Here is a 26,166-nt window from a genome sequence, read left to right as displayed (position 1 = left end):
TAACTCTAATAGGCAAAGAGCTGACAACCAACACAATGTTAGAGCCTTCAGTCAGCTGGTGTTCTTGCACCATTTTGCGGGTTGTCAGATACTTGGGAAAATATTTGCTGGGACAGAGCATAGTTGGTTCAGGCACCACACGGGCCCGGGAGGCCCTGCGGCTGCAGCCGTGCATTGCTGGAGGCCATGGGCCGTTCCCAAGACCCGGTGAGCCAACGGAGCTCACAGCGGAGGCCGAGCGCATGCTCCCGCTTTCTCACAGGGCTGCTGGGCCGCCGCGGCGGCCAGGACCGAGCTGGCCGCGCCGGCGGCCCGGGTCCGGGGCCCTCGCCCCCCACAGCGCGGCCCTCTCGAATCCCCGCAAGCCCCGCCGCGCCGAGACAGGGCGAACTGCTGCTACAAACGACAACGCGGAGCCAAGGAAAAAGTGGCAGTTTACACCCGTTTGTGGACGCACGTCCATGTCGGGGCCGGGGCTGACGCTCGCTTCACCGGGCGCCAGAGGTTCACAGCGGCCGCACGGGGACAGCCCCAGGGATCCAGGCCGAGCGCCGGCCCCGCCAGCTGCCTGCGGCACCAGCCCGCCGCGCCCCGCGCGTCTTCCGGAGCAGGGCGCGCGCCACAGCGGAAGTGACTCGGCGGCGGTGTGACGCCAGCGCGCGGCGAGGTTATATAAAGGGCAGGCGGCGGCGGCCGGAAGTGAGCAGGGCTGAGCGGAGGCGAGAGGCGGGCTGCGCTGCGCCGGGCCGGGCCGGGGGGGCGACGGTGACGGCGGCGGGCGGCCGGCTGGCTGGCCGGCACCACCTCCTCCTTCTCCTCTGCCGGGCGCGGAGGGGAGTGGCGGGGTGGCTGCCTCATCCCCCTCCCTGGGCCAGCCATGGATTTCCACAATATCCTCGTGATGGCCTCGGAGCAGCAGGGACTGAACTCGGTGCCGGTGAGCTTGGGGGCGGCGGGGGCGTGAGGCTGGGGCGTGGTGGCCGCGGCGCGGTTATGGGGCGGCGGGGGTCGTGCTTGGATGTCCGCCCGGGGCAGCCGGCCTGCAGGTCTGGCCGACGCTGCCGGAGCCGGGCCGTGGCTGGGCCCCGCCGGCCGGAGAAGCCTGCTGCCGGGCTGGGAGGCGGGGGCGGGGCGGAGCTCCCGCTGCCCTCGGGTCTCGCCCCGTGCGGCGCCGGGCAGGGGCGGCCGGGGCTGGCGCCTCTTGGCCGCGGTAGCGCCGAGGTGCCGGGAGCGGAGCCGGTGATGCGGGAGGGGCAGCGGCCGTGGCTAAAGCCGGGTAAGTGCTTTTGTTGCCCTGGGAGCAGGAGCATGCCACGTCCCCGGCGCGGGTCGGGGACAAAGGCCGGCAAGTTTTGGATGTGTGCGGCGCTGCCCGGTGCCTTCGTATCCACCGCTGAGGAGCAGCCGGCAACAGCTGCGCGGGGATGTTGGCGAAAGGTATTCGCGTTATTGCGAATGTTATTCTGAAGCCTGTGCTTCAGCCGTTTGTATTTTCACTCAAGCTCTCGGGCTTATGTTGATTCAGTATGAAATAACCTGCTTGCTTGGCAGGATGAGGTCCGGCAGCGGGAAGGGCCCGTGGCCTTCCGGTACGTTACTCTGTACCGTGTTTCATTCCTTTGGCAGGACCCAAGCTATAAGTCGTGTGTGCTTATTTGGATAAAAACGCTTCCTCTTTGGTAGCCACCAGCTAGGGAAACGCTTTTCCTGCCTATTCTTTAACGGAGAGCGAGTTTTGTGTTCCTGTGATTAGCTTGCTTGAACCAGAGTAAACGGGAGGGGTGGGCAGTTGTTTTTAGCATGAAGTACAGCAAAAACAGAAAAAGCATGCTCTTCAGTTCTGACCCTGCTGAAATGGAGACACTGTAGAATTGAGAGTATCTCTGTTTCTCTCCATCACTGTTAACACTTTGGCAATGGTCACTAATGTTGCGATCAGTTGATAATACGGACCAGCCATACAGCAGATACATGCAAATCATCAGATTCCATCATGGTTTAAAAAAACCTTATAAAATGTGTTCTTTTATATTTAGTATGCTCTAGTTTGTCTCTGACTCTATGTAGAAACCTGGTTTGTAATGTAAATCAGAAAATATCAAATATTTAAATACTTTAAGAAATGTAAATGGCTGTTTTATCACTCTTAAGTGGTTCTACTGAATTGTCATTGGGTTGTTGTAGCTCTTATTTTAAACACTTAAATATCTTTTTATGTTCTTAGTTTTCTCATGCAGCTTTAATGTACTGTACCACTATTTTTTGTCACAGGTAGTTGTTAAATCATGATGAAACATTGATGAAATGTCACCATGTTCTCTATTACAGATGGGATGATGGAGTGAGGGAATCCTACTTGTGCAGTGGATGAGGGTTTTGTTACTCCTTTTATAGAAGGCGGCATTAGGATTTGCTTACCTGATTAACTCATGGAATGAGAGTGCAATTCAATCCATAACTGAAGGAATTTGCTGTTCTTGCAAGTTATGGCGCACCTGTTAACTGCAAAGTTTGCCTTAGTGCCTGAGCAAAAGCAGAGCTGCTCTTGGCACTGCTTGAGGTTATCTGCAGCTGTTAGGCTTCAAAAGAGGGCCTGTGGAGGTTTTCTGATCAGTGGACATCAAAGTAACTCCACTAGATTAAAGCTCGTACATACAGTAGGTTCATATGGGAAGATTGTAATTAATCCTAAATACTAAAATTACCATACAGATTAATCACAAAATTTACTAGTATGTAAAGTTAACATGTTTCCAGAAATGTTAGTTCCTGTGTTAATGAGCATATCCCCTGATTTTCCCTTTTAGAAGTTTATTTTAAACATTATGGTGCACTAAACTTGATATTACATGCCTATTGTAATGAAAAATAGTAACATGCACAAGTGGTGTGTGTATATATACACACACCTCAGAAGTAAAAATTACAGAACAACTCAATTTAAGAAATAATATGGTCTTGTATCGTAAGAGGGACCTGCATAAAACAGGTACTGCATCATGTCCCTGTAAAAATTGATCTGCTTGTTCATCTCCCTATGGAAATCCAGATTCAAAAGGAACATTGCTGAAATCAGCCTTTCGGTGCCCTATTGGTTGTGTCGGGTTTTGTTTCTAAATAAAACAGTACATATATGAACTAGTGTATAAACTGTTAATGTGTTGCTAATAATCTTTGTAGCAGTTGCTGCAAAGAGCCCCAGTTTTTCCTCACATAATGTTCCATAGGGACTTCAGTATTGTGTGTCTGTATTGTTAAGATTTCACGTTGGCAGTTCATTAGATTTCCAGTGTGATCTTGCTTTCATTAGACATAACAGTTATGAGATTTAATATCGGTATGCTCTGTTAAGCCACAAGTTTTATGTGACCTAATGGATGTAGTGAAGCACTTGTGAGATGTTTGTCTGGAAGATATTCTTAAAAGTATGAAACTGTGTTACAAGCTTTCCTTTTAAATACACTGAGCACAGCTGGAACTCATGCTTTTGTTTCACCTTGTTTCTATTATATTAATATATTAATAATTTATTAGACATTATCTCATTTCTTTTAAGGGAGGATGCATCTTTGGTGTACCGAACTGAGAAAAACTCTGATACAGAATAGCATATAACCCCAAAGAGGTGACCCAAAGCGGAAACAGCTTGTCATCCACCTCAGCACTTGCTAAATTCTCATGTTAAGTCAGACTGACACATAGTGAGTATGACTGTTACAAAATAGCTTCCAGTAAAGTTGACAGCACAGGTAGCTACCAGACATGAAGTGTTTGCAAAGTAAAACAGTAGCAAAAGTTCCAGGTTTGTTCAGAGGACCATGTGTGTTAGAGCCTGCCCGTGAAATGGTGATCTACAAACTGTAGAATACTTGCCCATAGGCAGGAGAAGCCCTGCAAGAGAAAGATGGAAAATGGCTGTGAAGTACAGCTTGCTGTCATAGAATCAGACTCCTGCATGATTGGTGTGCATGCACTTATGTGGTTAAAACTTGCCTCAAAACAGAGTCTAGAAATGCTTTGTATTGTATCAACATCCACATGAGGAGAACTGAGAGATACACAATGTGTAAAAAGTTGGCAAGGAGCAAGGAGAGCTTTTACTCTCAGCTTGACTGACCTTCGTACTTAAGTTCCAGGTGATTTCAAATGCTGACTAAAATGTGTACAACTTTCAGCTTTTCCTATTCCTGATATCTTTTTCCATAAGCAGATCAAAACAGGGACAACAATATAATTACAGAAAGGAAAGCATAGAATATATATATATATTTTGTTACTGTCTGAAGTATTTAACAGAAGAAACTTCTGCATTTTTTCAGCTAATGGTTTAGCTTGGGCATTGTGACAGCAGTTGCAAAATCTTAAGAAAAATTCTTTTGCATTTTTAGGAATCAGATGTATGACCCTGTTAAATTGGTTTTGGGAACAGTAGGAGCTGACAGTTAAAAAAACCTTATAGTAAAGCCTTTCTCTTGGTAAGGGTTGTTAGCACCTGAAGAGAATAAAATTTAAGCACGCTTGGTAACTGCCATTTACTTTGTCATAACTAGGCATTGATAACAGTAGTTGAGAGAGCATTATGTGCCCATATTCTAAGAAAGTGTAACTGTGGAGGGAGCTGCTGGTAAACCCAGCATGTTGTCTGTAGATTGGATGGTGATACTACTGTAGCAGAGGCCTTGGAATTACCAGCACAGCTCCTGGGCAGTTGATGCAAATGACCACTTAAAATTTGGAAAGCTTTCTTTTGAGGAACCGGTATTAGGGCGTTGCAAGAGGAGTGGCACAAACAGCATGTGTGTGGTTTAACTGGATGAATGAACCTTTAGTGATGTTATTGGAAAGTTATACCTCAAAGAATATTTTGGGGGAAACAGGGACTTCCCATTGGTGAAGGTGGTCTGGTTTAACCTCAGCTGGCAACTTAAGTACTGTGCAGCTGCAAAATTACCCTGTCCTGCCCCTGGTGGGATGAGGAGGAGAACTGGAAAAAATTAAAACTTGTGGGTTGAGGTAAGAACAATTCAATAATCAAAGTAAAATATAATAACAGTTGTAATGAAAAGGAGAGAGAAAAAGAGGAATAAAACCCAAGGGGCAGGGGAGCAGGGAGGAGAAGTGATGCACAACACAGTTGCTCACCCCCACTGGCCAATGCCCAGCCAGTCCCCCAGCAGCAATCGACAGCCCCCATGATGTCCTGTGGTATGGAATAGCCATTTGGCTGCTCTGCTCCCTGCCAGCTGCTTGTGTGCCTGCTCATTGGCAGGGCATGGGAAACTGAAAAGTCCTTGACTTAGAGTAAGCACTACTCGGCAACAGCTCTCATCCTATATCCAAAACACAGCACTGCAGCACCGACTAAGAAAAAACACTATCCCCAGCTGAAACCTGGACAGAAGGCTGTGTATCTCGATGAATGGTAAGGAAGAACAGGAAAAGTGTTGTAACATACAAGGGTCACAACTTGCTAGGGAAAAACAAGCAAACAAACCCACCCCACCCTGTGAGAACCTCTGCAAGTTGTCCATGCTGGATACCACAAGTGGAATTATCTTTACATTATGTGTGCAAGCCTATAGCAAAAATCATTAGCTGTACAGGTGCTCTGCTTGAGAATCAGGTTTGGCAAAATTGATCACTCCTATATTGCATTGCTGCCTGTGCAGATACTGATCATTGTTGAAGGCAATACTACTACTGTTGCTTGCCTCTGGGTCTAGTATTTGGTCTAGGCCTTTTGGGACTTCATTTGGATGCCATAAAGTTTACAATTATTTTATAAAATCTCTTCTATAGTCTAAGATTTGGCACTTAAAACAGCTGCAACTGTGTCAGGATCATATGCTATGCTTTAAAGTAAGTCTTTGATTTAAGAGCAAAGCCTTGGTTGCAGATTACACAGTTAAACTTGTGACTTGGAGATTGTGTGCTGGCCAAGGCTGGTTGCTAAACACTGGCACTCTGTATTTAAGGAATGGATGTCTTATATAAACTATGTCTGATATATATCTCTCACAAGTCAGTATGCATGCATATGTGTGAATGTATAGGCACATACAGCCTGGTGGAATGTTTTTTTTTATTTACCATATTAATACTAGTCTTTTTTATTAATCTTTTTGTTTTGAGGTATACTTTTCAGAGAAAAAAAGTCTGCTGCTTTGTCAGTCATGTAACTTTGAATGCTAGAAAGCCCACTGAAACAGTTAATTCTGGCTGTAAGTGGAAAACAAGTGAGATTTTTGCACTGAAACAGACTTTCCACCATACTATTAAAGTGCCATTAGTCAGATTCAGAAAGAGCCAGTTACTAGGTAGGGAGCTATGGCAAGAGTTGCAGATAGTAAGGTGAAAAATGAGAAACCTCAGGAGAAATGTTACCCACTGGTAGGAAGAGACTTGTTGTTTCTTGAGGGTACACAGTTGAAGAAAGGCACTTCCACAGCCTTTACTTTTTTGTTTGGGTAAAGCAGATCCCACTGTGCATCTCAGCAGTATTCCATTAGAGCTGTTACTACGTGCTGCCCAGAGATAACACTGCGCTACTTAAGTTGTAAACACTAATTTTGGGAGTAGCTTGACCTGCGGTCTCCTAAGGCTAAACATTTCTGTTTCTCTGAATTAACCAACTTGGCAATAGCTATAAAAAGCCAGAATAATGATGACATATGCCCTGGCTTGCTTTGTCTGGTTTACCTGGAATCTGCTGCATTTTCATTTGCACTGTATGTAAAACTCTTTGTCAGTGCTTGTGAAACACATGCACGGTTCAGTGCTTTTAAAAAGACTGCACTTGAGCTGGTTATTTTATGCCATTTCTACATGAAAGTGAACAGAACTTTTACCAACACAATAGTAGTGATTCACAGTACAGAAAATGGGTATTCATGTATGAATCATTTAGCTATGTTTTCAGTTGGTAGTATCAAGAAATGCTACTGACAGGAAGACTTTTAAGTTCTTGAATTTGCCACAGTTTGCCGTATCAGTGGCAGTGAGAAAAGAGCATGTCTGTCAAGCCGATTTACAGACCTGCTCCTGGATAGCACTGTTAGTCATAGTGCAGCAAAACAAAGCCTGAAAACTGCTTCCCCATCAATTTAATTCTTTCTAAAGTTTCCCAACAGGATAGATCAACCCACATTCATCCCTGCTGTTTAGCAGTTTTCAAAGGTGCTTCTTAAGCCTAATAATTCTTTCAGAGTCCTAGAATCATTCAGATTGAAAAGGACCCTAAAGACTGAATCCAACAGCGTCCTCTGTTTCGAAAATCCTGTTTTGTCTGTTTTCTAGAAATTGTGTAGAAATTGAATAATTAAATAAAGCTTTGCCATATTAGGTTACCAGTGGCAAAACATGAGATGTTTAACAACTTAAGATAATTTACATAGCTATTACGCTTAAGATGAGCATACTGCGTAGTACCTCAAATTGAAGCAAATTAGTATGTTAGAAACAACCTTTTCCTGAAAGGGTTTTCCCTGGTAACATGTGGATTACTTTCCCTCTCTGTTCTGCTTTAGATGGAGCATGCCTGATCACTTTGGGCCACATGAGTCACTGGTTACATTTGAGCAAAAATTGAGAGGGTGTGCTGCATTGTGGTTGGGGGTTTCCCGAACAGTTAGGTCTAGGAATACTTCTGGGGTAATTAAGACAAGTTGGGGAGGGAAGGCTCTCTGCTTCTCAGAAGAGGGGCCCAGCGCCAGTTACCTTCTTACCCTTTAAACAGTCCTAGCTATTGATGATCAGTTGTAATGATTTCAATTGTAAGTACCAAAAATTGTTCAGAGTTGTTGCTTTTCCAAGCGATAAGGATTTACAAAATTGGTTCTCAGATTGTGGTAGACTCTTGGACAGTGGTGAATCTTGATAAATGAGCATGACTGTAGAAGGCCTTTAATACAATAAGGTAACATGTCAGGGTTTACTACTGCAGTGTATGTGGATGGTATATCCTTGTAATTCTGTTTTGGTTATTTCAGAAATTACTGAAGGTGACTATGAATAGCTGGCATTGTAGCTGCCCATCTTGGAGCTGTTTTGGCTGCAGTTTAGAAATGAGTCTTTGACACTTGCTTCTTAGGGCACATATATACAGGACAACGTATGGGCTTGCATGTTAGTAATTAGAAGTTATCCAAGGATCTGCTCATGTGCTGCTGATTCAATGAATCAAATTAGAATGAAAGCTTCCATTGGGTGATAACGAAATCTAAAGGGAGTTATGCTGCTAGCTTGCCTGGTTATTGCTTCTAAAACATTTGGATTTGGTATCTTTATCACATATTTTAATTTAATTTTTTAAAGTTGTTTCATAAGGCTATATGATGAGAAGAATATATTTATGTGATTACTGACTTGTGTGGCACTTGTATTAGTGATACTGTTTTTCTTTGGGACCATATTCCACCACTCTTTCATTTGGTGAGGATCCTAACTTTCCATGTGGACAGTCTTGGTTTAGGTTGTCTGTTGGCTTACTACTGAAATCGGGGGTGGGGGTAAACAGACTCAAAACTCAAACCTCAGAGCTGGGTTTTTTCTAAGCGTATTCTGCTTTCCATCTGCTTCTGGGTTTAACTGCCTTCTGTTATATTTATCTTTGCAAGTCTCTTTCATTGCTTTGTTTTTCTTTTGAGTGTTTGTGGGAAGAAGCTTGAAAAAAAGTCTTTTTCTTTTCATTTCATCATTCTAAAGGCCAGTCTGATAATGGACATTTATGAAAGGCAATGCCTGAACTGGTGTAGCACACTAGCGCAAGTGTTCATTATAAATCCTAGTAAGAGAGGCACTTGGGCTCTAAAATAACATTTATTGGGTGTAACAGGAGAAGGAAAAAAGGGGATAGCATAGATAACTTTATATCTGTTCAGCTGCTGGAACCCTGAGCTGTACAGCACTGGACAGACATCTAGGCATGGCAAGCTCTGCAAATTCTGTCAGTGGTGAGGATCGCCAGCAGTGTAGTCTTCAGAGCTTTTATAGGATTTTCTATCATTTCCTCTGCCGAGCAAAAGGATGTTATATGAAAATGTGCTGCTTCACCTCAAGATATAATGAGACAAAGAATCATAAAAGTTTGGGTTGGAAGGGACCTTTAAAGATCATCTAGCCCAACCCCCTGCAACGAGCAGGGACATCTTCAGCTAGATCAGGTTGCTCAGAGCCCTGTCCAAGCTGACTTCTGATGTTCCCAGGGATGGGGCATCTACCATGTCTCAGGGAAATCTGTGCCAGTGTCTCACCACCCTCATCATAAAATATCTCTTCCTTATATCTAGCCTGAATCTTTAAAACCATCACTCACCCCTTGTCCTGTTGCAACAAGCCCTGCTAAAACCTCTGTCCTCTTCTTGCTAATAAGCCCCCTTTAAGTACTGAAAGGCTGCAATAAGGTCCCCCCAGTGCCATCTGTTCTCCTGGCAAATTACACCACATGCAAGTGGTGTAATTGGCAGGTGCCAAGCAAGGGCTGCACATTCTGTCACCATTAGTCTGCTGAGTTCATTCAACGGTCTCAAGTGGTAAGTACAGTAGAGTGCAGGCCTGCACCTATTCAGGTAAACTGGTACGCGTATCACTAGCTCCTTGTACAGTAGTCTTCTGTTTAAGATCACTGCAGCAGGAACTAAAATTAGTATCACAATTTGTATCCCTGGTTTTAGATTGGCCTCCTAATTACGCTGGTGAAGTCAGTTCCAGCTTTTGGAGTAATTCCATCTTTTTAGTGGATTGCTTTATTTTCACTGAATAAGTTAACCTGAAACTGAAACAAGTGGCCACAAAAAATCTGAAAGCCCTAATGGACCTGTAAACCAGAAGTCTGGAGCTGAACAGACTCTGGCAGCTTGGTCTGTAGTCTGCTTTTCTTTCCTGCTTGGCCAAAGACTACGGGTGAGCTGAAATTTTTTTTATTCCATTGCTGATGCAGCTGTTGCATTCCTTCTCAGTCTAGTGCATTTCACTCGTTGCTCTTGGTTTCCCTACCTTGTCTTCTGGTTTCCTGTTCATTCCTTTAGAAAACTGAGTGCAGTTTTGTTGCTGATGAGTGGAATGCACCTTGCTAAAAGAGAGAAGCAGCAATATATTTTATTGAGATAAAATAATAATTTGATAGAGCTCAATAAGTTCAATGGAATTAAGAGTTTAACAGTGGTTTGACAAGGTTCAGTCAGTTTGATGGCAAGGTTCACCTTATTAATTACTGCATGGAAAAAACATACGAAGGAAAATTGAGTTGGAATGATTCACACAGACCAGAGATGCAAAGAGTGAGGAGGACCCTCCTGTTGAGTCACAAGGTTTGCTTTCTAAACACCTTTTGGAGCCTAGGTGTGGCTGGATCCAGCCACGTCTTGGACTTGGTCAACAGTTTGCCTAATGGAATTATCTATACAATGTTTATAATAATTTTGAGTAGCTACGTGGATTAGTAATGTTTCAGAATATTAATTCAGCATGCTATCAGTCACTTATTGAGGCTCTGTCACAGGTAAGGGATCTCTCTGCCCTGGGTAAGAAAGGATCTCTTAGTCTCAGGTAAGGAATTTCTAACCTTGAGAGGTGTCCCTGCTCCAGGGACTTGGCGTGCAATCCAGTTGCCATTCGGGGACAGCTCAGATTGGGCCCATCCTGATACCGTATTTATAGGGTGAAGTAGTTGGCTGCTAGTCAGTAATATAGACAAGACAGAGCTGAAATGAAGACATCTGGCATCTTGTTCTGTGCTTTGGTTATCTTGCACTTCTGGATTTCAAAACCACCTTTCAAAATATTTTTCAAGACCTTTACTCCCTTGTATGTAAGCCACAGGCTTTCTAGCTCACAAGTTCACCCCAAGGATGTTGCTCCTTAGCCTGAACCAAAGTATGGCTAGGAGTCACGTGTATCCATTACAACTATTAGCTTCAGTGGGAATTCATTGCTTGTTTACTCTGTACCATCTCTATGCTCAAAGTCAAGTACATGACCATTACGCAGCCCTTCAATTTTAAACTCTAAATATTTTTATATTTCATAGCTTTTCTGACATATTTATTTGTTCTTTACAGAAAAGGTACAGTTTGGCTGTTGGTCCTCCTAAAAAGGTTCCAAAAGTCAAGGGTGTAGAGTCTGCAGCAGTGCAAGCATTTCTTAAACGGCAAGAAGAAGAAAAAAGAAAAAAAGGTAACAGTCCAAAATATTTCCTATGGGAAGCTTTCATTGACTTTTTGAGACTTTGTCACCTTATTCAAAGCTCTTGCAAATACAGCTACGCATCTGTTTCTGGCTCTTAAGCACATAACTGATGCTGAGGGAAAGCCAGGACTAACAAAGGACTAGGGGTGTTTGTGTGCTTTCCTAAGGAGTTAAATGTTAATCAGCTACACTAACATATACTGCTGGAGATTGAGAATTGGTTAAGGTAAAGAGGTGCTTTGTGGTTAAGGTAAAGAGATACTTCAGGAAACCATCTAGGCCTTTGGTAACTTAACTTTGAAAAGCTTTGGGGGTGGGGGGAAGGTAAGAGTTCCTGTTGTGTTATAATCTAGTGTACTAATACAGGCTGAATTTTAAATTTGTATGGCAGAGGTGTTGTGTGAGCCACAGTTTTTCCACAGTTTAATATTTCCTTTAAATAGTCTGTAGAATAAACTAAACCTGCATTGCTTCTGCTGTTAATGTTTTTTTAAAGCTAACCAAATCTGATGGACTGGGTGGCCCAGGGTATTCCTCCTTTCCTGGGCCTGTCACAAGCGTGCTTCTAATCACTGTTGCCAGAAGCAAGACTGAGCATGAATTCCACATAGGCGTGCCTACACACTCTGTGTAGCCATGGCCCATGACAATAGAATAACATAGGCAGTGGCTGGTATCTCCACAGGCACCCAAAGCATGATTAGTCCAATCCATTTTCTAAGAATTGATGCTTTTTGTGAAGTCTTCCTAGTATTTGGCTCCCACTCCCTTGGTCTCTTTTAGTGTCTGGCGTTCAGACCTCTCATCCTACTCACCAGCTAGTTCAGCCTGAATTTTATCAGTAGATCACACAGACTCAAGATAAGAGCATACTTACGCAGAAAACAGCTAAAACCAGTTAATTAAGAATATATGACAAATTGTGGAGATAGAGCCCTGTACCCTATCAGACAAATGCAGTGACCAGCAGCTTGCTTATCAGTGGCTGGCTGCTTCTTTTCTTTCCCTTACACCCCTCTACACACACTCAGCCTGTTTTCTGATTGTTATCTCCCCAATACTCTTTGACTCTGTCCCTTTCCTCTTCTTCCCTTAAACATCAGATAGTAAATTCTGTACAGTCTCAAAATTCTTCTGCTGAGTCTTAGAACTCCTTCCATTACCCAGAGATTCCTGAAGTCTTGTTACCTCCTTACACAGTAATTCTCCTTAGTTTGCATAGCATTCTGGAGAGCTGCTTCAGCTGAATCACTTTGGTGGGTTTGCAATAGCAGCATTTGACTTAGTTGCTTGCCTGTTTGTCAGAGTAGCTGATCCAGGTTGGTTAGCTTGCCCTGTTGGCAGACCTCTGATAACTTGCCAGTCTCTTTTTGAATAGCTGTTAGCCAGATATCCTTAAATTACTGTCCTAAATGGTTTATCAGTTTGGAAGAAGCTGAAATAAAAAGTAGGGCTTTTGCATAACTTTCTCCTGGTATTCTTTTACAGCACTGGAAGAAAGAAGAAAGAAGGAAGAACTCTTGGCTAAGCGTATTGAACTGAAACATGACAGAAAGGCAAGAGCTATGGCCTCACGAACAAAAGATAATTTTTATGGCTATAATGGCATTCCCGTTGAAGAGAAGTTTAAAAAAAAGAGGTCTTGTGAGAACATCACTCAGGCCCCAGAGGCTGAGTATGCAACGGAAGATGACACAGAGCAACTTGAATACAGTCAGACTGAATCTGAGCACGAGCAAGAAGAACATGAAGAGAAACCATCCAAACTTGCAGTGAAACCCAAAGCACCTCCCAAAAGTGCACCAGCACCTCTGAACTTTGCTGAGCTCTTAAGGCTTGCTGAAAAAAAACAGTATGAACCAGTGGAAATAAAAGTAGTGAAAAAGGTAGAAGAGAGACCCAGAACAGCGGAAGAATTGAGAGAGAGGGAGTATTTGGGACGGAAAAACAAGAGAGTAGACATGCATAAGAAAAGTGAGAAGGAGATTAAGAGTACAGGGTTATCGAGCTCTTCAAAAAAAGTTACTTCTCACAAAGAATCTGTAAATGCAAAACTTAACAGAAGCTCAATGGATAAACATTCTGCACTGAAAGGCAGTCTGTTGTCTACGAGTGGTACTGATAGGAAATCTAAAGCACCAGCACTGGCTGAAAAACACTTGCGGTCATCATCTTCCTCCAGAATTGATCAAATGGAAAAAGCCTCACAAAATGGTTCCTTAAAAAGCTCTACTGGTGGCAATCATAGTAAATTACCTGTCAATGGTACTGGAAAGTCTGGCTCAAGCTCTCAGGTGCCACCCTCAAAACCAGCAGCCAATGGGGCTCAGAGGATACCATCTGCTAAAGAATCCAGTCTGAAAAAGTCTGCCCATGCAAAATCAGGAAGTGCTTCAGCCCTTCAGCATGGAATCAACTCCAATGCAAAACGATCGGGCAGCAGCTTAGGAAAAGGAGGACCTGGACATCCAGGTGGTCGTTCAGGTGCAGGACCCGGGCGACCAAGCAGCAATGCTGGTGTGGGACCTGGAAGGCCAGGCAGCAGCTCAAGCCTGGGACCTGAGCGACAGGGCAGTGGCTCAGGCATGGGACCTGGAAGGCTGGCTGGCAGCTCGAGCACAGGACTGGGGCGACTAGGCAGCAGCTTGAGCACTGGACCAGGAAGGCCAGGCATCAGCACAAATGCCCGACCTGGGCGACCAGGCAGCAGCGTGGGTACAGGACCAGGAAGGCCAGGAGTCGACCCAAGCACTGGATCTGGGCGACCAGGCAGCGGCTTGGGAACAGGACCGGGAAGGCCAGGAATCTGTCCAAGCACAGGAGCTAAGCGGCCAGGCAGCAGCTTGGGGACAGGACCAGGAAGGCCGGGCATCAACCCAAGCACAGGACCTGGGCGACCAGGCAGTGGCTTGGGTACAACTGTGAAACCAAAGTGTACTGTTGTATCGGAAACTATTTCTTCTAAAAACCTAGTCACAAGACCTAGCAATGGACAAATAAATGGAATGAGATCTTTTCAAGGGCATAGACCTGCATTTCATCCACAAGGTATAAAGGTCTAGAACAAATACTTTTTTTTCATGTAGTTACTTGTTTTATATTTTTTGTATATGTCTGAGTTGAGGTTGCTGAGGGTCTTTGCCAGTTACAGATGCAATTAGGAAGGACTTGGACAAAATAATATTTGCCTTTTAAAGAGTGCATTTGACAGTAGAATGCTTTTTTTTTTCCTGCTTTGCAACTTTTTATTTTTTACCTATGTTCATATGCCTTGAAATACAGGCCTGGGGTTTGAAGTAGTATATGAAAGAAAATTAAGCAACCTGTGATGGCTGTTGATATATAGATGTAGTTAGAAGGAAAGGAATTGAAGGATTCACTTCCTGCATCACTTAATTATGCTTAGTCTTTAAAATTTCATAGTGTCTTAAATAACAGATGCTTAAAGTGATACATGGAAAAAAAAGCAAACCTGTGACTGATATTTAAGTGTCTTGGCAAATTCACAGTATCGGTAGGTGAGCAGTTCTAAAAAAATTATTTCTGAACAGGAACAAGCAGCATGGACTGTAGCAAATAAGTGCCTGGAAAATCCTGAACAACCCCGAAGCCTGACTTCTGTCTGGTAGCTTCCTCAGGAAGCCACTGGTGGTACTGACACGCAGTCTTCTAGAGCACAGCTTAGAGGAAGTCTTTCCTTTCACCGAATTTGAAAATTACTAGCTTGAGGCAGAATTTTCCACCTTTAAGCTCAGATCTGTAAAAATGGCTGTGTCCAAGGTATGGCAAGGAGAAGTACTGTTAAAGGAATGTTATACTGATGTTATTAATTAATGTGTTTTTTACTCTCCTGTCATTTAGGTCTTGGAAGACCACCTATTAATTACAAGAGACAAATAGAAGATGATGACGATGATGAGTATGACTCTGAAATGGATGACTTCATTGAAGATGAAGGGGAGCCCCAAGAAGAAATATCAAAACATATTCGGGAAATATTTGGCTATGACCGGAAAAGGTAAGAAAAATGTCAATTTTAACATACTACAGAACAAGCAATAGAACAGCAGAAACTAATATAGTTCAACAAATAAAAATGTTGTAGAAATAGGGGAAGTGCTGGTAGCCAAAAATAGTTTTGCATTGCAGAAATTAACAGGGATTAGAGCTGCTTCTGTGCAGAAGGGACCTTGAATTTTCACACTGCTTGCCACGCTTTTCTGGGGAGCAGTAAAATTTGGTGCAATACAAAACAATTGAAAAATAACACAGCTTCTATATTGTCTCACCTGTATAATTCATAGCAACTCTTTCCTATTATTGGATGTTAAAATGCTTTCTGTAGCAGCCTGCAATATTTCAGAATTCATCAGATGTAGCTGCCTGAATATAAACTGCTAAATGCAATAGTGTTAGCTGTTCTGTAAGAGGATCTACCTTGGTATGGCTAGGAACTGCTGGAAAATGAAGGCTCTTTTTTGGCTTGTTTAAATACTTTTTGCTTGTCTGATAAAACGGTGTAAGAAAGCAAGCATTTTAAAGGCTTGTAACTTGGATTCTTTCAAAACATTAACATCTGTGTATGACAAGGTAATTATTCTTTCTAAGGGATATAAATTCATGACTCAACTGTACATTATCATGAGTTTTTAGTGTGCTGAAAGCTAATATTTGATTTCCAGATACAAAGATGAAAGTGATTATGCCTTACGTTATATGGAGAGCAGCTGGAGAGAGCAACAGAAAGAAGAAGCTAGGAGGTATGCATGGGTTTAAACTGAGACAGAATGTGGGAAGATTGTTTATTGCCCAGGGCATGAGGCTATGTTAAGAGTGGATATTTGCTGCTTTTTGTAGCAGAAGTAAATAAGCCTTACCTTTTTTTTAGAAGAAAGCTTAGGTAAAAATGAAACTCAGCCAGTGGTGGGAAGAGTAAATAAATCCAGTAAATGAATTGTGTATGTTCATTCTCATATGCATCACAAACTTTGCTGGTAAAAAACCAACACCCAAACAAAACAAAACAAACAAAACCCAACAAAAAACCTGCACAAAACCCATCCAAAAAACCCATTAAAAACCAAAACCAAACAAAAAAGCCCCAAACCAAAACCAACTTATGCCCCAAAATATTTTTTTAAAAATCAAATTTCAGTTGAAATGCTAAACCCTTCTATTTGTCCCAAACCTTAGAATATTCTGCTAGTTGAGAACTGAAAGGAGATTTATTTGTTTTTATGTATATACATGTGTGTATATTTCTATGTATGTATAAAAAGTACTTTGACAAACTTCTGTAATTAATGACTTAAAATATGAAGATTATACTTCCATATGGATTTTGGCCTCTAGACCTGCACAATTCTTATGTCTCCTTATAAAACCTGATGTTCATAAACTGATTTTCTTTTTGGTTTTTAATGGCTGGTGGAACAAGCTTTGTGAGTTATAAGAGTTATTTATAGGTAATGGAAAATACTGAAATATACTGAGTTACCAAATTTTCTTTTTCTGCTGAAGTTTTTTGTAGTGTTATTCAGAAAGTGCCTTGAGTATTGGAAATGCATCTTCTTGAAGTTATAGTCAGTGCCCTTATTTTGCCTTGCTCCTAGGGAATAGCTGCAGCTCATGCAAAGCTGTAGCCTGCTAAATGGAGTTAGAGGAAACAACTAGAGTTTTACAGGGATATTGCTATTGACAAAATTCTTTCTTGAAGACCTATAGTTCTTTGCAGAGCTGAATGCCTGGCTAACTTTTAACTTCACATGCAGCATAAAGGAAAAGGAGATAAGAAACTTGAGCAACATTGAGTTTATTCTCAGTGCTAAGCTACTTTTCTTTGAGAGTTTGGTTGAAAGCATTGTACCCTTGAAATGAGGAACTTTTTTCTAGCTAGGCAAACCCACTAAAATTATAGCTGTTAAGTTCTAAGTTGAAATGAAAAATGATGCTTCAAATCAGCTTTATCACATAGATCCTTGATGTGTTTGTTTCTGTTAATTTGGATGACTGCAGCTTCCTGAATTCAGGATGACTTTGCTTCTTTAGGCATAAGATCCATTTTAGAGGCTGTACTGGAGCAGTTCCATTGAATCTTCATTGTCATACGGCTGAACCTTTTGAGTTTAGGCGCATGCTACTCTGCTTTTGGGTGCTTCATAATGATCTGTAGATGTACAGGTGTGCTTGGTAGGGCGTCCAGTGAGGCAGTAGCTGATCACAAAATAGTAACTTTGCCATACCTGTTCCTAGTAGCAAATCAGCAAGATGATCCAGGCCTTACTGAAGAAGAGATTGGTGATTGCAGATACTGTTTTAAGTATTGCTTTCAGCATACCAACTTCTAGGAAGCTGAAGAAACTATGCATGGACATAGCTAGAACATGCTGTCTTGGCAGTCTCTTCTGTGGGCCTGTTCATCAGAGCCATGGCAGCTAGATGGCCAGGGCTGGAGCCCATTGTGTTTGCAGCTCCCTGAGCAGGTGCCTGAAGCCAGGAAGTTGCAACAAACTTTTGCTTTTCTACTGTTTGACATACCCTTTCTGTCCCTTGCCAATGTACAAGGTTTAGGTGGCTCTCAGGAGCTAATAGAGTCAGTCCTGTTATGACTTGTAAGTGGCACTTCGGCAAGAATTGATGGATGTGTTTCAGCAGCTTCTTTTCAGGGAACAAAATGACCTTTCCTATTAAAATTGAGGGGAGGGGTGGGGTGGGTGGGCAAGGTTTGCGGGTTAAAGGTTAACAACTTTTTTTTAACAAGTTTTAAATAATTTTTCCCTCAAAATATTTTATTCTAATCTAATGGTAAGATCTTGATTTGTTTCTCCTTAAAGCTGTATTCTTGCTATAATTAAAAAAAACTTATGATTGTTGAACTGATCTAAATTTTTTGCTTAAGTCAGCTGTAATAATTTGAGGATTGCTTTTCTTGGGGGAGGAGTAGAAGTCAAACTTCATTTTCTTGAGTAGCAGTGTGTAAAGGATTTAATTTTATTTGGCAGCTTGAGACTCGGTGTTCAGGAGGACTTAGAAGAATTGAGACGGGAAGAAGAAGAATTAAAACGCAAGAGACAGTCTAAGAAGCTGAGGACACGTTAACTGACTCATGGTGTTGACTTTGTTCATGTTTCTGCTACCCTCTGCCTCCATACATCTCTGATTCTACTTTAGTTTCCATTTGCTTGTTAGAGGACAAAAGAATATTTAAAGGGATTAAAGTACTGAAAAACAAGGCTTTTGTTTGACCTAAATAAGATATTTATTTTTAATACTTGCCAGGGTTGGTTTTTTAATGAAGAAATTAATGCACTAATGCATATTAAGTGAATAAAATTGATAGATGTTTCCATTGATTAAACTAGTTCAAGATGCCAGCAGAAATATTGACTAGCTATGCACTGGCTCAGAACTGTGTGGGCCTATATACCAGTAAACTGATTTTGCATTCACTTGAAAGAAAGGAATAGCATTCTTGTTCCCTGATATTTCTTGAGACTTAATGAAATCGCTTTAGGTTCTGCTCTGTCTCCCAACTTGAGCCTCAAAGTATTGAAATGTCATCTTCTGTACAGAAGCAGCTTGGGTATAAATTCAGCTGTTGCCACAGATGTTCAAAGCAATAAAGTGCTGCATTATTTTCTGATTCGAGGACCCGTAAAAATAATTTGAACCTCTATTTCTAAACAGAAAAGTCATCTAATTTGGAAATTGTACAGTTACAGATACAGCCAAAAGATTATGTTGGCTTTTGGCATGTCTGGAATTCCAATGCCAGTCTAATTCAGTATGATAAATACAAACCCTGAAGACAGGAGTTTCTAGTGTTTGTATGTGACTTGTGCTTTTGGGCTCAAGCTTATGCTTGGGAATTCTTTTCCTGCCCTGTAAATCTTCACATTTGTTTAACAGCTTCTGCTGCTTTTACAAATTGTGTACAGTGCACATGTTGTTTCTTGCATTAAACATCCGATGTGTTAAATGATTTAAAATGTGAAGCAGTCATTTATCTAATTAGGTCTACTGTTTAGAAAGCACATCAGAATTAACTTTTGTTAGAATGTATTTGCAACTCTTTGATATTAACAGCTTCATGTTAACTAGCAAATACTTGTGATTTCATCAAACCAAAAATCTAAATTGTTATGTATAGCAAGAGAGTTTGTTCAGTTACTTACCTTAATGCCCATATTTGCACATTATTTCTGTCTATGCATATAAAGACTGTTTGCTTCAGTAACTGAATTTGTTTACAATCAGCACAGGGTTCACGTAAGTCTACAGGAGTGGTACTAAGAGTCTAAAGCTTGTATCTGGTGTTGCACCTACTGTAATCTCCCCAGGTTGCCCTTCAAGTCTCACCAGTATCTACTGCTGGGCTTTGCCCCAGGATTCCGTTGATAGTACCACAGGCTTCAGCTGCTGAGACTGTTATGTTTTAATGCTAGAAGTACTTGGAAAAGTACAAAAAGGGCTTTGGGTGTTGGGGGGTGGGGTGCGGGATGGGGTGAGGGGAGGAAGGGGAAGTGAAGGAATAAAAAAGAAAAATTGCCTTGTAGAAAACCACAAAGGAACCTTTCCTATGGGGGCTACTCTTAACAGCACTGTCTCTAGGAAGCAGTTCAGGTAGCAACCTGTAAGGAACAATCTTGGAAACTGCTGAATTTTAAACATCTGACTCTTAATGTAAGAAAAAACAGATTTGCCTTTTTAAGATGTTTTCTGTCGATGGTGTAGCATTTCACTGCCTCAGTAAAACACTGACATGAGTAAGCTATTGGCATAGCTTCTATAAATCAATTCAGTATTGGCTGACAGGGAGCCCAGATGAAGATCCCTCGTTGCTCCTCTGTATTTTTAACTGTCTGTATTAACCAACAAAACTGTTTCTCAATGTATGCACTTGAGACCATGCAAGATAGTGTAACCTCACTGCTTGTCTAAAAGTGTGTTGTATTCACTTTGCTTCATTGGGACCATCTAATTTTCTGTTGTAGTTCCTAGATTAGCCATTCAAGATGATGAACACCGGGACCATGATGAAGTTACTGGGGTTTTTTTACTACTTTTTAGCTGGAGAAAGGCTCTAGGTCTTATAAACCCAGATAGCTGTATCAGCTGTGAGTAACTTCCTGCCTGGTGGGGAAAAAAGGCCTCTTATGAAGCAAAAGAAATATATTAATTCAAAATTGGTTCCGTTGGGAGTTAAATCTGCATTTCAGATCAATATAGGTTAAATAAAACTTGATTATTTCACTGCTTTCTGCTTACAAGATCAGTTACATTTCTTAATCTGTAAAGCACTTTGTCATTTGTCTTTTAGATGGTGACTGGAATGTACTCTGCTAGCCTCCCTAAGACACTGTGTAACTGTTTCGTCACACAGTGATCATTGCTTGATTTTTGTCTATTTCATATGAAAAATTATTCAAGGACACACTTGCAATTTTACAGTTGAGAAGTACTTTCTCATAATTGGCATGGAATGCTAATGGTTTTCAAATTTTGTACAGATGTTTGGATTTTAGTGTGTTTGCATTTGCTGCATATTTGTAAAGCGGCTAGGAAGGAACTAAATTTTTGTTTGATTTCTGACCTTGTATCCAAAAATGTTTACTGTTTGCTGGATTAACAGTATTAATCTAATGAGACTACTTCAGTACTTGTCCAAAGTGCATCTGAATTTGACGTTAATAAAAACTGGAAGAATGTTTATATTGGTTTACGACGATCTGATGTTAAGCTAATGATTTAATTGTATTTAATGAAATTCTGGTTTAGGTTCTACATCTTTTTTTTTAATTCACTGTTTGAAAATGTGCCTTTTTTACTAAATTGTGTCAAAAAATAATGAATGTAGGAGTATAAAATGTTGGTTGGTTTCTGCTATCTCAGATTCTATATCCTTAAACTTGATAGGGTGAAATTACATACTTCTCATAAAACCCTTCCAGGTCTGGCTTTGATCACAATTCAGTAGCTACTTCTTTACTGCTAATGTTAAATCAAATGAAGGGCACTTTCTATTGATGACTACTTTTTCAAAATGTCTTGTATTTACACTTGAGCTGTATTTCACTTTGCAGCAATGTCTTTTGGAGGCCAGGGTTTTGCATATCACAGGAAGCCTTAGTGTGCAGCTCTGTGCTGTGCTTTAAAATAAATTTTTTTCAAGAATTATATGAGATCTCTATGGAAATCTGGATTTATTTTTGTGTAAAGCCCAAAATATTGTCCAGGAGAACTAATTTTCTATTTCTTTTGCATTTTGTAACATAACCTAGTAGCTGATGCATATTTCTGGAGACCAAAACATGTCATAAAGAAAATAAATATATGGAGAGACTGGTGTTTAAATTGTGATGAATGTACTATTTATTTTGGTGAGTGGGTGTGATGCAATATTAAAGTGTTAGTGTATAAATAAGGGTGATTCTAGTTGTAGCCCATTTTTTTTTCCTTTGGGGATATCATTTATGCAAAATGTCTTTTTACACAATGTGACAAACCAGGTTGAAGCCTCGTACGTAGCTTAACTGTTTTTCAGTGCTGTCTAGAAAGTGTATACTTTTGCACACACCAAGTTGCAGAGTATGTATACAATAAATTATAGGCATTAAACGTTTTACTGCTATTTCTCATTGGTTTACTTTATGGAAGGTTTTTCAGATTTCTTTTCTGCTGGTTTCTGCTGAAATGTCACATACAGCAGCACTAGGCTGAATCTTTTCCAAGAACTGTTCTCTTGTTCTCAATGCAGCTAGCAAGAATACATGAAAAACTAATGGATTCACCCAAGCAGTCAGAAAACATCTGAAAATCAACAGTTTTTCCTGTAGTTTGGGCTTGTGATGTAATAGGTGTTTGTAGGTACACATATTTTAGAATGGTAGCATACACATGTGCCAGTTGCCTTCAAGATCTTCCATTTGGAGTGTGGTGTTTCATCTTGCAGTTTCATAAGCAGCGTCTTTCTTGGATTTGTTTATTCCCATGTATGGAATCTGAACCTGCTCTTTCTCCCACAGAGCAGGTAACTGCTGTGGCATGTGGAGGTAAATACCAGTGAACTGTTCTCATAAGGTAGTGCTGTGACCCACTTCCAAAGAGATATATAGCTACAGACCAAAGTGAGCCCACCTGGCTTTCCTTTGAAACAGCAATGCTTGCATGCCCTCGTGCTTAAAAAAACCCCACTTAAGATCATATTGCAAGTTAGCATTTACTCAGTGTCCTGTGAATGCCTTGTTTGGACTTAGCAAGTATGGAATTCCCTTGAGATTTTTTTTAATGTATCTTAATAGCTGTAATCTGTCACTATCAGTCATTATTTCAAAGCAAATATAATCTGTTCAGGTGGAGGGTGGTTCTACGTTGAGTTATTATCTTAATCCAGCCAGTAAAGCTGTATTTCTTGGGAAGCAATTAAGTGGTTTTACTCAGGTTTGGGGAAAAAAAATATTACAGGTTTCCCTTGTTTGAGGGCAGTTTTTATTTGTAATTTAGTTGAAGTAATGCTTCAGCCCACAAGGCAGAACTGTAGTTTAGTCATCCCATAGATAGCCTTTTCTTATTACTGGAAATGCATACAGAAACATTTGTGTTGTTCCATGAGCCTAGGGATCCAAAAAGCCTTTGACGTATCATGCTTAACATACTTGGTGGTATGAAATTAAAGACTAGAGTTTCCTGAAGTAATGAAACCTGTTTAGTCTTAACTTCTCTGTTCACAGCTGATGAATGATTTTTGTTTTCCCAAACCATCTGGTGCTGAATTTGCTTTGGGGATTTTCTCCGTTCAGTTCTTCATGGGAGCCTTGGTTTTTATCTACATCCTTTTCCTGCATTGGCAAATTAGTAATTTTTGTTGTTGCTGGATGCAACTTCTGCCCAGTTTCTCAACATTCCTTAGCTGAGGAAAGGCAAGTATCTGATGTCCTCTCCTGGTGTGTGTGGGGGGTGGGGGGTGGGCGTGCGTGTGTGTGTGTGTGTGTGTGTGTGTGGTGATAGCCATTGACAATTCAAACAGAATCAAGAGCTCTGGATGTTTTGTCCTGGTTAAAGGAATGGCCTTGATTCAGACCTGAAAAACACTTGAGTGTAGCATCTCAGGTTATATAGCGCACTCAGAATAACTGTGACCATACTTATGCACTCACTGAGTGTAGATGGATGTTTTGGAGTGCCTTGCAGGTACTTCTCAGTGTATTTAACCGCTTTTGTGGACTTCGTGAGAGGTAACTAGCTTCCTTGAACGATACATCTAAGGCTATATGATGTTTGTTATGGGTCTGTCCTCAAAGCCCTGTCACAGTAATTCTCCTCCCTGCCAGCTCCTTCCAGCTCTTGTGCTGTGTGAATACCCTCAAGACATCCAGTGTGTCAAAAAATTTGTTCAAAGGAGTAGTGTACGTGTTCAGATTTCTATACCTGTCAATTGACCTCCTGCTCTACAACTGATAAAGGACTTTGCTTATCATTATTTTTGTGTAGGAAGGGCACTAACTGACTATGAGTCAATCCCCTTTATCTGATTTTTGATTTCTACAGAATGTAGGGAGTCTGTTTTTGAGACTGTTGTCAGATTTGACTGTAAATGATGCATAGACAGGCAGCCTGGTCATGTAAAGCGAATCTTCAGAGTTCATGCAGAGTGATGTGCTGCTGTTAACAGCCCTCTTCCCCTAGCCAAAATGAGTGAACCAGCAAACCCTTTATGAACTTGGTTTCTGTTTGCTAGCTGTGTGTGCAAAGGGAACGTGGTGATGACAGCATTTAGTATGTGATGTGGCCCAGGGCTATGGGGAGCCCTGTTTGAGCAGTGAGAGATGCTGAAACTTGCAGGAAAAAATTTAATGATTTTGTGGAAGACTGTTTGCTGCTATGTGCAGTTGGCAACGAGGCCTGATGTACCTCAAAACTACTGTTTTAAATCTAGCCTCTGTTAGATGGTGCTTTTAAACTGATATGATGTATGAAACGGTCACAGTGTACTTCACACTCACAGGTGAGTTACTGATGGTTCAGAACAAAGGTGAACACTGGGATAAATGATGCTCTTGTGGTATTTCCAGAGCTGAAGGCAGTTTGGGTTTTGTGAGGAAACTTGCTCCTGCCACCTGTGTTGCAGCTGGTCTTCATTTATTCCCCAAACTTCAGTATCTGGGACAATCACTCAAGTGTATTTCAGAAGTGCAGATTTTTCCCGTAGCATTTAGTATTTGTAAGTTCAGCTTGTCATTTCTATTCCATTACTCTTGACTTAATTTGGATGACTTATAGTATTGCATGGCTTACTCTACTGGAGACAATTCTTTTAAATGCTTCCTGAGTTGTAGTTTGAGGTTGTTGAGAACCCTTTCCCTTGGCTTTGCTGTAAGCTAGTGTACCTGGAGATACAGGATGCCCACAGGTAAGCAGAAGAATGAGACTAGTACTTAGATGGTGCCATTTTCCTCTTGTGTGGAGCTGAATAAAATTCAAAAGCCACATGTTGTCGAACCGGCTCCATGTTCCATGAGACTGTCTCTTTATTCTGCCCTCTCCCTTAACTTCTGAGAGACTGCAGCCTTTTTTTATGTAATCATCTTAATTTTTCTACCAAGTCTCAAAGAAACCATCTTAGTCAGTAGGGGGACCCATACTGCTGTTTTTGAATACATACGGTGAGCTTCTATGGGGAAAGGAGTTGTAATAAAATGAGTTGCATGCATTGCTCAATAAATGCTAGTTTGGGGAATTTCCTGTAGCTTGTTTAGTAAGAATATATGCAAAATGCTATGGCCTCATTTGGAAGAGCACAGTGTTACCTGTTGCACTGGCTTTACCAGATTATGCATGTGGAAGGTTATAGCCATGTGAAAGTTCTTCTAGAGCAGAGGCTGTATTTGGATAATATATGACCTGATCCTGAAAGCTAAGGTTCATATTTTTACCTCTAGAAATCATATAAAATTAGAGTTGACACCAAATGAAAGAGATGCTAGAACTTGGGCCAACAAACAGAATTAAAATACCTGCACCTTTTTGCAGCGGATTAAAATTTAGGGTGTCTGGTAAAGGACATCTCATTGCTGTCTTGCAACCATCCGTGGATGGTGTAAGGCAAGGTGTGTTTATCTTCAAGGCTGCGTTAAAAGAACACCCTTGTTGCTCACAGAGCTATTGGTATCTCTCCATCTGGCTGTGTTCAGACCCAGTGTTGCCCTGAGTGCTTCTGGTCTCCCTCATATTACTTTGGCTGATTGAAGCAAGCGTGTAAACCTACACAGATGAAGTAAATAACCAGCAGAAAATTTTGTCATCCTTGCTTGATGTCTGGGAGGTGCTGGGCTAGGGAAGTTGAGAGCCAGCTTCAGAAACTGAAATACAGAAGGGAAGTTTAGTAATGGAAGGTAGAGGTCAGGCAATGGAGAGGAACTACTAGAGGACTGCTACAGCGTGGTACGTGGGGTAGCGAGGCTGTCTTGTGTATGGGCACATCATTAGCTGGCTAGCCAAAGTATTTAGTTACCTAAAGATTAATTGGCATTAGAAACTGTTAACTTAATATGGCATTATTCATTGCAAATGATGTTTAGAGCAGATTGAGTAAGAGGGCACAGACAGCTCTGAATTTAAAAGAGAGTTTGAACAGTGAGCACTAAGAAATTTGGATCTGTAGTTCAGGTGCAGGCTTAGTCGAGGGTGACCTCTAAGTCTTGCACAGAAAGGGTATTACCACTCCTATTCTTGAGACAGTAGTGGTGTGTCACTACCCAAGGGTATGTCATTTCTGTTCTGGTTTCTATCATTATTTTGCTTATGCATGCACATAGAGATTTTTAAAAGTGTATCCAAACACGTAACCTACTAACAACCATAAATACCCATCAGATTTTCCAAGTTGTTTTTACTGCAAAACAGGGAGAAATTAAAAATATAAATGCTTGAGATTAAAAATTGAAAAGGAATGCTGTATTCTCAAAAATTAGTCTGTGCTAGGAC

The 26,166-nt window shown here is 41.4% G+C and overlaps 1 protein-coding gene across 3 annotated transcripts; it reads left to right on the top strand.

The window, feature by feature from the left end:
* Positions 1-702: 702 nt before the first annotated feature.
* On the top strand, positions 703-21,808 carry SPTY2D1 (SPT2 chromatin protein domain containing 1). 3 transcript variants are annotated; one of them, XM_055814029.1, is made up of 7 exons: positions 706-937; positions 1,305-1,437; positions 11,058-11,172; positions 12,673-14,232; positions 15,046-15,202; positions 15,867-15,944; positions 18,186-21,808. In XM_055814029.1, the coding sequence occupies exons 2-7, from the start codon at positions 1,309-1,311 to the stop codon at positions 18,280-18,282; spliced, it is 2,136 nt and encodes a 711-aa protein (XP_055670004.1). In that variant the 5' UTR covers positions 706-937; positions 1,305-1,308; the 3' UTR covers positions 18,283-21,808. The 3 variants fall into 3 exon arrangements, 2 of the variants coding, with proteins under 2 accessions (XP_055670005.1, XP_055670004.1); XR_008748764.1 differs by lacking the exons at positions 15,867-15,944; positions 18,186-21,808 and adding an exon at positions 14,736-14,964 and having other exon boundaries at positions 703-937; positions 15,046-15,183; XM_055814030.1 differs by lacking the exon at positions 1,305-1,437 and having other exon boundaries at positions 704-937.
* Positions 21,809-26,166: the final 4,358 nt, after the last annotated feature.

Source organism: Falco peregrinus, chromosome 9 (genome assembly GCF_023634155.1).
Source record: "Falco peregrinus isolate bFalPer1 chromosome 9, bFalPer1.pri, whole genome shotgun sequence".
Taxonomy (NCBI): domain Eukaryota; kingdom Metazoa; phylum Chordata; class Aves; order Falconiformes; family Falconidae; genus Falco; species Falco peregrinus.
The sequence above is the reverse complement of the archived record's forward strand: the minus strand, read 5'-3'. Positions and strand labels throughout refer to the sequence as shown.

Coding starts and splice junctions, on each gene's coding strand:
- SPTY2D1 (XM_055814029.1), top strand. CDS start 1,309: ATGCCACGTCCCCGGCGCGGGTCGGGGACAAAGGCCGGCAAGTTTTGG. Junction 11,173..12,672: donor AGAAGAAAAAAGAAAAAAAG/GTAACAGTCCAA, acceptor ATTCTTTTACAG/CACTGGAAGAAAGAAGAAAG. Junction 14,233..15,045: donor ACCTGCATTTCATCCACAAG/GTATAAAGGTCT, acceptor CCTGTCATTTAG/GTCTTGGAAGACCACCTATT.